General features: G+C 36.4%; 1 protein-coding gene across 1 annotated transcript in view; it reads right to left on the bottom strand.

Annotated features, from left to right (window-relative positions):
* Positions 1–6: 6 nt before the first annotated feature.
* Positions 7–11,668, bottom strand: part of GAD1 (glutamate decarboxylase 1 (brain, 67kDa)) — a 17,868-nt gene continuing 6,206 nt past the window's right edge. Inside the window, exons 3-12 of the mRNA XM_009696736.1 lie at positions 11,096–11,211; positions 10,919–10,998; positions 10,660–10,714; positions 9,466–9,582; positions 9,239–9,303; positions 5,755–5,833; positions 3,985–4,134; positions 2,846–2,953; positions 2,049–2,138; positions 7–424 (exon numbers count right to left, since the gene is read on the bottom strand). Of these exons, the coding sequence (XP_009695038.1) occupies positions 251–424; positions 2,049–2,138; positions 2,846–2,953; positions 3,985–4,134; positions 5,755–5,833; positions 9,239–9,303; positions 9,466–9,582; positions 10,660–10,714; positions 10,919–10,998; positions 11,096–11,211 (1,034 nt within the window). The 3' untranslated portion in view covers positions 7–250. The remainder of the gene's footprint in view (positions 425–2,048; positions 2,139–2,845; positions 2,954–3,984; positions 4,135–5,754; positions 5,834–9,238; positions 9,304–9,465; positions 9,583–10,659; positions 10,715–10,918; positions 10,999–11,095; positions 11,212–11,668) is intronic.

Genomic DNA, 11,668 nt, shown 5'->3' on the forward strand with positions numbered 1-11,668 from the left:
TACAATAAACAAGACCAATGTAAGAGTCAATAGTACTTCAACTTCAAGATAATACATTTTCCCTCAGTAATATGATCTACCAATACATATATGTTTCAGTAGCCTATAGTTGTTTTGTTTAAGGATGTCTTAGGAGATTGGAACTTACAGAAAGAGAATTTCCTTAAAACATGTTCTGCAGAACTGGGTTAAAAAAATAGCCAGTGCTGGAAAACAGTGAATTAGAGAAATAAATAATTCAACCACTGTACTACAGCTCCTGCCCCAATCTCTCTATTTCCTCAATGAGGAAGTCAATGTCAGACTTAGTTGCTGCTGGGTTTGAGATGACCATTCGGAAGAAGTTGACTTTATTGCCCTGAGGCTGATATCCAACCATGGTAGTACCTGACTCCATCATCAGTGCTTTGATTTTCGGTGCCACCTTTATAATTTTTTTAAAAAGAAAAGAGAGAGAGAGAAGAGTAATTTAAAAATTTTATCCTTTCTTTGTATGTCATAATATTCCCTAATCTGGAAAAAATAAATGGACAGATCAGAAAGGCACTAGTTTTTATAAAAAGATCCATAACAGAGAAAGCTTGAAAAACTAAATATGTAGGATTGGCTATTTAAAGGAAAGTTGACAACAATAATATCCATCTTTTTTGATTAACAGACTAATAGCATTCTAGAGTATTCACTATGTAGTAATTTTATATATTAAATGTACATGTCATTTCCTTGTGCTGAAGATTTCATCATGAAGAAATGTTTTCCGTCTTTTTATGAAAACCTACTCCAGAACCACCTTTTTGAAGGTAATGGATGTTTTCCATGAGAATATTATGTATTCTCAAAGTCATTTTCAGGAGGCGGGGGGTGTGACAAGGATGGAAATTTTTCAACAAGATCTTTATCGTAAATAATATTTTCTGTTCGCATAAGCCATGGAAACCTTCCAGTAGTCTTACAGTACTGTGCATTTACTGCAATCTCACTTCCTCACTTTAATTTACAACGAATAATGTTCTGACAATCTTAATATTTGGTACTGACTGAGCCCAGTTTTTTCATTCAGACCTTCTCTCTCCTGCTCTACTCTCTGCCAGCCAAGGTCAGATGTCTGGCTCTTTTACTGTTTTCTAGGATGCTTTATAATGTCCTCTAACATTTTAACAGCGTCAAGTCAAACATTTTGTCCTTCTTACCAGTCTTACCTGTCTTCCTCTTTTCTCTCTTTTCTGGCAATTTCTTTATCTAACATGTCACTGGGTTGACCCAGTAATTTCTATTGTCTTCTGTTCTCTTTCCCCAGTGTGATGCAGACATAAAATACCCTACAAAACCTCCCAAGTTTGCCCATTCTTCTCCCTTCCCAAACATAAAAAAAATTGCAATTCATTTTGGCAACTATAAAATAGTTCATCTGCTGAATGGATTTCATTCCACTTCTGTCTGTCTAAAATGCGACTACAAAATTATTATATTTCACTTCCCTCAAGTCCTAAGTAACACAATACTTTTCCTGGTAGTGCCTCTATGTTGTTTTCACTTCCCTCTATCATTTCTTTATTTACAATAAATTTATCCCAGAGTGCTCATTTTCACTGAAATGCATTAATGCATGACTAACCACGCACATTTAAAATCAAATTAAAGACCTGAGAAGGACTTACAGGTTTCCATGTCCTTTACCTGTCCCAGCATTTTCAAATAATTACCCTTCCGTTTCTCTCGCTGATATGCTGTCCTATTCAAACAGGACTGGGACATCTTTGCATCTGGCTACTTTTTAAAGGTTCGTAACACATTTGGGAGCACAGAATGATACAAAACAAAGATAACTGAGTATGTTCTGTATCTGGTTCTACAGGGCAAACATGAGTTCAGCTTCAGTATAAATAGGAGACAACAGTGAACCAATATCAAGGCCATAACAAGCAACTGGAGAACTGACATCCCAGAATTTGAAACGTGTCAATACACAGATATATTATTTTTAATAAACAGAATACTTTGGGTTGAAAGAGTAGACTATATTTTTGCATTTAACAAAAAACACATACCCTGTGTAACTTTTCTCTTCTCTCATCACAGTCTGGCATGCCCCTGAGACTTGGTGGAATATACCAAAAACATACATTCGTATGCTCTGGCTGCAAAAAGAACGGAACACATACATGAATAAACAAAACAATACAGATCAATCACACACTAAAGGCTAGTCAGTAGCATATTTCAACACAGACATGAAAGAAAATATAGTATTAACTTTGCTAGTTTGCGTGTTAAAACAAAATAAATGGATTACAGTACTGCTGGTTGCATCTGCTGTCTTAGGTTTCCTATATATTGTCCCATTTACAATGTTTTAGGGTGCTAATGAAGTGCAATACTTTTCACCTTCGTGAAGTCTTATGAGGAACTGTTTTCTAGGATTGCAGAAAGGGCAACCCAATTTTCCTTTTCTTAGTAAATGGAAAGACGAAGTACATTTGTTATTCTATTAACCAAGAGCTTATGCAGTGGCACTAGCAACAGAACATACAGCAAAAATAGCAGATTCTCAGTTATGTATGTTATAATGTGGAATCACAGCATGAGTAGATTGTATTAAGATACTTCTCATGCCCTAAACTAAGTCCTCTGCAGAAGAGGAGAGGAGATAAATCTGACATTTATGGTACAAAACCACATGCGTTTGGCCAAAAAACTGCCCAGATGCCAATAGTAATGTGGTTCTTTAGAAAACAAGAGCAGTTTTGCATAGCTGGCTTGAAGAACTGTCAGAAGTGTGAAGACTGCTTTCGAAATTCCATACAGATTTGGCTCCTACCCACAGGTTAAATGAAAGAAAACTTACTTCCCCTTCAAAAACCATCTCAAATTCTTCTCTGTTTTTGATTTTAGTGTAGAGATATTCTGCCAGCTCCAGGCATTTGTTGATCTGATTTTCAAATCCTACTGTACCCTGTTTTAAAAAGAAAATAAGTATTAATTATATGGTCACTTTTCCTCCTCCAATGCAATTATCTTTTCAGATAGGCTTCGCTCTTAAAAGTTTTCAGTCAGAAAACATTTAGCAGTAGTATTTCTTGTAACTTAAAAATAAAGTTAATCAACACTACAAAAGTGGCTAAATGTGGCCTAACTGTAATCACTATTGGGGTTTGGTCTTGTTTTAAGAGAATTTATTATGATAATAAGGGCTTTTGATATTTTTAATAGATTATTTTAGCTTTTGTTTTTCCAGTTTACAAAAACATGAATAATAAATCTTGGCTTCCCAGCTCTTGCTGAAAGACTAGGAACATGGAATGGGAACCGAGTTGAAAGGGTAAGAGTTGGGAAGTAATTTATTTCCTCTGAACAGTTTGCTAGAAATTTGCATTTTAAAAAGTCAGTAAGAAAAAGTCTGCAATATGTTTGCTAGAAGTCATTTGCCTGCCACTGATCTTTTGTCATATCTGATTTGTTTTGAAGATCATAATCCCAGAAAAAGTAGATGAATGTTGATAATAAATAAGAAAAAAAAAGTTGTCTTTTTTTTTTAAGTACACTTTGTACATGAATAGAGAAGTTAAAAAAAAAAAGTACACTCAAATTATTGCATATTTGGGGTAAGTTCTTTGTACTGAGTAAAATGACAGAAGGTAAAGTCACAAGAACACTTCTGGACCTAGGCTGTTTATTTCTACTAGGAGGACAAGAGTACTATCACTCATGGTGGCTAATGCTGAAGGAAAAATTTCCATAGCTCCTAATATTTTGTTTTCTTAATATTTTTGTAATATAATCAAGCAATCTGCTAGAAACAGGTTCTATCCAATACCTCAGACAACTCAGATCCAAGAAATCTGAACCTGTCTCAAGACCAAACAGAAATCCAAATTAACTCATTTCTGGAGAAATTTAAGTTCCAGATATAGAGGTCAACTTAGCAATTTTAATCATTATATCATATTACATTTCCAATTTCTGAGCTGAAATTCTATTATTTACCTTTGCCTTCCACATCAACCAAAATTTGAAAATGTCTACATGTCGACCACACTGTATAGCTTTATCTCCAGTGTCATAGGATACATCATATTGTTTGTCTTGCTGGAAGAGATAGCCCGCACACATTTGATTGCAGCCTTGAAGTATACCCTGAAATGAAAAACATTACTTACACGGCATATGTGCATATGAAACTGTATGCATTAATAATATATAAAAAAAATGTATTTCAAAAACATACAGAAGAATTGTTCTTTAATGGGCCAAATTATAAAATACTGACCTTGTTTTGTACACCTGAGCTACGAAAATAATTTTATAACCTAAGTTGGTTCTCTTAGAAATCCCTGAGTAGTCACATGGTTTTACACACCCACATCCTCACACTTGAAAAAAACATTCTCAGATTAATTTGGATTCTTAGCTTTTGATACTAACTTTGTCCACTTTTCTTTGTAAGGCTATGTTCTTAAGACTTAAATTTTTAATGTGTTAAATTACACACTAGAATAAGGCTGTGGTCTCTCAGTGCAGCAGATAGCTATAGAAAATGAAGGAAAAAAAAGTAACTGAAGGATTCAACTTTATATATTGTCCAGCTTTATGACACTTAACATTAGTAATAAATACAAGTAAAAATTACCTAAACTAGACATTTTTTGCTTACCAATAAATATGGTCCACAGACCAATAGAAACCTACGGATTACTGGTAAACATCTTTGAAGGAAACACAGAGGAGCAAATTCCTGTATGTTACACAGAAGTCTTACACATGTGACATTTCTAAAACGGTTTGCATCTGCTTTAGAGTTTATTAGTGGTTCTTTGAAGAAGCTCGAAGACACTGGTGTATCTGATAAATACATAAACACCTACTGAAGTTCTCATATAGAGAACAAAAAATTTTGCTGAAATCCTGCAACAGTTAGCACAATAACCATGCATGCCACTAAACAATGGCTAATGCTTCCCTCCAATAGATGCCAAAGTGCTTTATAAAGGGAAATAAATGCTGCGGTCTTCAGTTTAGAGATGGGTCACCTGGAAGAGCAATGGCAGACCTAGGGCTGGAACCCGCAACTCCTTCATCCCAGTTCTATGCACAGGGACCCCTTCTTCAATTAACCTCTTCTAGTAGGAATTGACATGCCAGAAATTAGTAGGTGACAGTAGTCCCATCCACAGACAACAGGACTTTTTTTTTTATCATCTAAGGAAAATACATGTTGCTTAAAAGAAGACACTGGTCTTGCTTTCATCAACGACAGTGAAGAATCTAGAAGGCGGCCCTAAAATTATATATGGGGTCATAATAAAAGCAGCATGTTTTCTTTTCAACAGAATTGAGAAACTTTTAAACCACTGTGTAAGGTAAAAAAGTTTCTTTTTATTTAAGCAGTTTAGACTGTGACCAATTACTAAGACCAAGGGAGTACATTCAATATATCATAGAAACAACGGGGCAGATGCTTAAATGAAGTATATTAGCATGGCTCTGGTGTTGTTATTAGAATATGGAAAGATTCAACAGCTAAAGATCTGACCCATATTGTCTACAGCTTTAACAAAACAGCTTTAAAAAACCCAAACAACCCCAAAAACCAGAAAATGCAAAACAACTTCCTAAACACAATGTAGATCCACACAATTATTCCTTCCAAAAGAAGTTTTGAAATTAAATGGATTTTGCACTACCCTCTAAAAAGTAGGGCTTAATATTAACTTTTTTTTTTTTTTTAACTGCTTAATTATTAAATATAAGGCAGACCTTCTCCCGGACAAGAATGGCAGAACATTGTAACAACACTCCCATCATCTTGTGTGGATTCCACGTGACTGAGTTGGCTCTGTAAAAAAAATGACACATTCAGATAGGTCTGAAACAAAAAGCTTAACCTGAAGCAGTCACCTTTGTTTTCCACTTTCGGCTGGAAATGTATGGAGTTTTGACCATGATGATTTCACTATGGAGATTATTACTGTCTCAAGTGTCTTCTTTCCCAGCTATACTCTCCAGGAAAGGTATTTTTTGTGCGTTAACATTGCAATGTCAGACTTCTGATTAGTTTATATTATTACTAATACCAGCTAATTAGTGTCAGACTATGCTGATTAGCTGATACCGTAACTTCATCCGCAGAAGACTCCACTTCTAGAAATGGCACTAATAAAACTAACAAAACCAGTTTGATAGGTTGTATCAATTCAGGGTACTGATCGGGGCAGGGGGGTATCAGAGAATTTAGGGAATAATATGGATTCTGGGAGAATACAGTTCTTTACTGAACAGCTGCTGGAAAAGTAGAAAGCTAAGGAAAAGATACTCTGTGTGCCTATCTGCTTTTCCAGTTAGAGCCACAAGAGGCCTTTTCCGTACTAGCTTGTCAAGCCCATGGACTATTAAAAGGCTATAAAACTTTGCATCATAATCCTACCGTTCTGTGTGTAAAGCTTAAAACTTTTTATGTGTAAACACAGGTGGATGCACAAGAACACCTAATTTACTAGCCAAACAGATGACATGTTCTGCATTTTTAACATACTTAGACAGTTTAATGATGACACTAAAATAAATGTGCCGACACTGCACATCCATTGACCTCTTCACCCTAAGTAATTAATTACCAAATGTCCACTTGATTCACTGTGTGTTCCAGAGAAGGAAACTGTATAATCATATTTCACAGACTATGCATGTGTTCTTACAATGTGGCTGAAACAAAATTCAAAGGTATTTCCTCCTCTTCTACACCCTGCTCTCAGAGGACACAGACACAACCACAGTTCCTCTGTTTTGAGCAACACAATGACTCCTTCACCCCAGTCTAGGACCACTAATTCCATACGGATTGCAGATACAATTCCAACCTCTGTCTGCACCAGGTTAGACTGTAGCACTCCTCAGCCAAAAGAACAGCGCAGTCTGTGCTGTACCTGGGGAGCTCACCATCCCTCTGAAATCTCCTGTTAAGGTAGTGCAAACCAACAGGTATCTAGCTCAGGCTTAGGAGGCAATTATCTTTTAAAAAACTTTGCTAATAGCTCAGATGGAGTAGTCAAGAAACAGAAATTTAGGTAACAGCTCATTTCCTTTTGAGAACACCATGGTTTCAGCTTAGCATGTTTATATAACTTTCAGGTTCCAAACAAAGACAATTTCAAGTTGTATTTGCAAGGAGCATTAGGTTTATTTTAACATGAAGATGTCACTGCCTGTCCCGCACAGCCAGCCAGCCGGAGGCTATCCTACCAGAGGCAATCCCATCTCTGTACCGTGGCAGCATGCCAGTCCTTACCTGCCCAAGTCTCTGGGCAGGCCAAGTCAGGCCTGAGCGTTAGCAATAGACCCCAGCTGGGGCCTGTGACAGGCAATTACACGGTACACGGGGGCCCCATCCCATATCTGAAGATCCGTACAGCTGACTAGAAAAGAAATAATATAACACTTTGTGGCCTGTGTCTTTCTGTATTTGCATAAGATTACGGTCTTAATTAGCACCTCTGGGTTGACCTCAAGTCAAAAGAGGTGTGTCAAACTACAGTGACCAAACCTGTGCAGCTTAAGGGAATTGCTTTACAATGCTAACCTCACATAAGACACATTGCCATAATATGAGTGACCAGCAAACTGGACTGAGCAGAGGTCGGTATGATTCTGCTACTTCAGAGTGCTCCTGCCACAACACACACAGCTGTCCCTGAGACAGAAGGGTCCACACTGTTTTCTTACCAGTCCTTCGGTAGAGCGTTCTTTATCTTGCACTCGTTCTTCATTTACTGTATGAGATGCCCACCACTAGCAAAGTCTGTTTTCCCTAAGAAAGAGCATTTCTCACTGTTCTCATTTTATACCCTTACACAGGGCCCACATTCAGCATCGTTGACTCAAGGAAGCAATTTGGTGCTAATTTGAGAGTACACCGGTAGAGCTTGTTTCAAATCTTTTTTGCTTCCCCAGAAGCTGATATCTGCAATGATGGGAAAGATCTTACATTTCTGGTTCTTCATTGCTTTTCTGATTTTTATTCAGACAGGCAGTCTTCTATGATAGAGCAATTTCAGAGGAAATCTAGACACAAACACACCCATGGCGTTATAAACATAGCATCTTCTACAGACTACAGCCTTGTCATCGCTGGATATGGGAACAACTGTGACAAAGACTACATATGGGACTCCTCCTGAGCCTGAATTGTGGGGCCTGGGGGGAGGGTCACACTCTGTTATCACTTCCAACACAAATGCTTTGCCTTTTTAAATTTGGTTCAATTAATTATTTAATAAAGGCTGGTTTCTGGTCTCAGTGGGCATCCTGGCAACCTGGGTTATGTGCTCGGGGGCACGCACGCTCTTTTCTGCAGGCTTCACTCTGGCCTCCACAAGAGCTTCCTGCTTCTTTCATGTAATTCCCCACCTGGCACCAACTCATAGGCCCCTGTGCCCTGCGATGTGGTAAGTGTCTGTGACTCTTTCTGGCCTCCCTGTAAGTTCCCTCAGTCTTCTGCCTGGCACAGTAGAACTGTACCAGCTCTGTGCTATCATAGTCCTTTCCAGTCTTATAGGTACTGAAATTTGCCCCTAAAAATTGCTGCTAATTCAGTCTCTACCATGTGTTCCTCTCTTGTTGTATACACATATATTTGTGTGTGTGTGTGTGTGTGTATAAGCAATATAAAAGCAAGCATATATATACACATTTATAAACTTTCATTTACAGAACACATTTTCAGGCATAACATATACTCTTTATTTTCTGGAAATAACTGTAAACATCTTTCAGGAGAGAATCTCTACAAATTCCCACCATGTCATGACTTCCCATCATAGGTATTCATGCTCAAACACCTTCTCTGGATTCCTCATTTCTCACTGCTGTTCTCATAGCCCTACATTTCAGTGATTGTCTAGCTCTCACACTTTGGTTTTTCCTCAAATCCTCCTTCATCCATTCCCAGACTTATGATCCCTTCAAGGCTTTGCATTGAACAATGTCCCTTCTTTTTTGCTAAGCAATATCCCTGTCCTCCTTCAAATCTGCTGAAAACTTACCTTTCACTCAGCTGTACATCACTGTTCTCTTCTGTAGTACTGTTTCAGTCTTCCTAATGTGAACCTTTCCTGTCTGTCTTTTGTTTAATTTAGTGTTTAAACACCTTAATGCAGCAGATTCATCTTTTCATGAATTTGTGAAGTATCACGTACCTTATGAAAGTACTTTAATAACAGTATTACAAATAAGCACTGTTTAGTACCTTTCTATTCCATTCAATTTATGACGATGCTTTCGGGACATTAAGAGTCCACCTCCCCAGGCAGCCTGGAAAAGACAGAAAAAAAGAGAGAATACTTATTGTTTTGGAAAAACCTAACATATTTTAATTGACTCAGGATCTACTAATAAATATTTTAATTCAAGACAAAATATGTGTAAACAAAATCCTCTTTTGCCTGAATAATAGCACTTCATTTAGTTACTTACATCTACGTGGAGCCAGAGGTTATATTTTTCACATATATCTGCAATCTCTTGTATTGGATCAAAGGCTCCATATACTGTTGTGCCTGCAGTTGCATTTACAAAAAGAGGAATGTATCCCTACAATAAAAATAAAAATATTAAATACAAAATCCAACATCTTTCAGAAAAAAAATACATGTGAAAACAATTTTAGAAATGTTGTTATCCCATTTTCCAGCCTAAAAATGTTTTTCTTCCCGTGTGAAAGGTACATATAAGCAACAGTAGAAACTAACAAATTGTACACAATAGGACCAAACTCTGGTTTTATTGTACTGTAACTTCACAAAATTAACTAGTCAGAAGGTAAAGAATATTATTTTGTGTAATCTCTTTAAGTAAGGAGATTCAAACGTTCTAGCAGAAGACTAGCAATAGTTAAGTAGAGATTTCTACAGCAGTATAAAGGAAAATTAATTAAATGTGATTTGTAAGTGGTGATTTGAAGGCTTGAAGTTATTCCTTTAGTCTTTATCTACTAATAAACAGGACAAAGCAGAACAAAGCAATCTAAAACAAAAGCAATAAATGCAGAACTATCAAAGTGAGACAATTTCAAATTAGATGAAATAAATGTGAACTGCAATTTCATAGAGAGCCCAAATGCAAGGAAGTTAAGAAATAAAAAAATAATCTTGATTGCTCTAACTTTAGTGGTTTTATACAAAATTCATGGATTTTTCATTGCATTGATTCAAGAAATAACAATGAATGCCTCAAAAAATTAAACTTACTGGCTATATTTACTAACCCCGCAGCCTCACACTTGAAATCTATGGGAATTTTTAGTACTTCAATAGAATTTTTGATGGTTTTGGCTATACTTTAAAGTTTAGATAAAAGTAGGTTTAGTTTCATGTTTTCATACTTTTTTCCCATATATTTCCAGACAGAAAGTTATTTTTAAAAGTCATAAAATACAGATGTGGTTCAGGCGTTAAAAATACTTTCTTTTTAAACAGTTAAAGGAAACCTTAGCAAGACATATAGATAATTCCCTAAAAAACACATGAATGTATAATTAAGCAGCTGAAAATATTATTATAACATTCATATCATTATAATGTTCTCCTTTAATGTTAACCCTCAGCCTTCAAAGGAAGAGGTAATTTTACTAAGCCAAGCATTTAAGCGCTAATTTTTAAAAACACAAACCTTTTGCTTTGCTTCCAAAATTTTGGCCTCCAAATCAGCGGGTATTATTTTGCCTCTGTAATTATTGTAGAAACAGAAAGACAAAGAAAATTAAAGAGTGCATATGTAAATACTATCTACAGCTGAAATAATTTAATAGGATTTTCTCAACAGGCCATTAGCAACTTGACACACTGTACTGAACCAGTCCTTAAGCACAATACAACAAATTTAACAGGTGAACACATTTAATATATCAAAACCTTAGCATTCATCCTACCTTTCATTGCATTTTATCAAAATCACATTGTCTGTTCCAAATCCAAGTGCAGCTCCAGCTTTCTTTATTGAGTAGTGACTCTGCAGCGAAACATAGGCACATTTAATGGAGTGGGTTTTTTAATGATGAAGCATCTTCACAACATACATCAATAAATTAGCAGTGTATTAAGCTCACATGTTCCGAGGTAAAAAGAACCAGTTTAGGGACTGCAGCCATGCCTTTGGTTTTGACTTCAGGGAAATACTTGTATCGTGCAGCCATTATGCTATACATGTTGGAGATAGCTCCTCCTGTGAATGAATAAATGAATGAATAATAAAATAGTGATAATGAGAAAAAATACGTATTAGACCAAAGACATACAAGTCTCATTTGCATTATGCAGTGAAAGTGGCAGTGAACTGTGAAAAAATAAATCTCTGAAATGTATGGTCATCTGTCTAAACAGCATAGGGACAGACCCTCTAGAAAGCCATACTGATAGAATTTCCTATCCATCATCTCTTTCAATTGCTAACATTTTGTAACACATTCCTAAAAAGTTCAGTTTTCATTGTGCTGCTTTTGCATGACAACTTCTTGTTAGCGAGAACAACAGGAACTTATCAAACTGTCTGAGACTGAAGAAACGTCACATACTGGATGGATTTATCCCATCTCACTGTAGACATAGAAGTAGATGCCTTAAAGGTAGATTTCTACAGCCGAGCTAGTTATTCTAAGCTTCCTTGTAGTCAGTTAAGGGAA

The sequence above is a fragment of the Cariama cristata genome, unplaced genomic scaffold, assembly GCF_000690535.1.
Source record: "Cariama cristata isolate BGI_N322 unplaced genomic scaffold, ASM69053v1 scaffold33693, whole genome shotgun sequence".
NCBI lineage: Eukaryota > Metazoa > Chordata > Aves > Cariamiformes > Cariamidae > Cariama > Cariama cristata.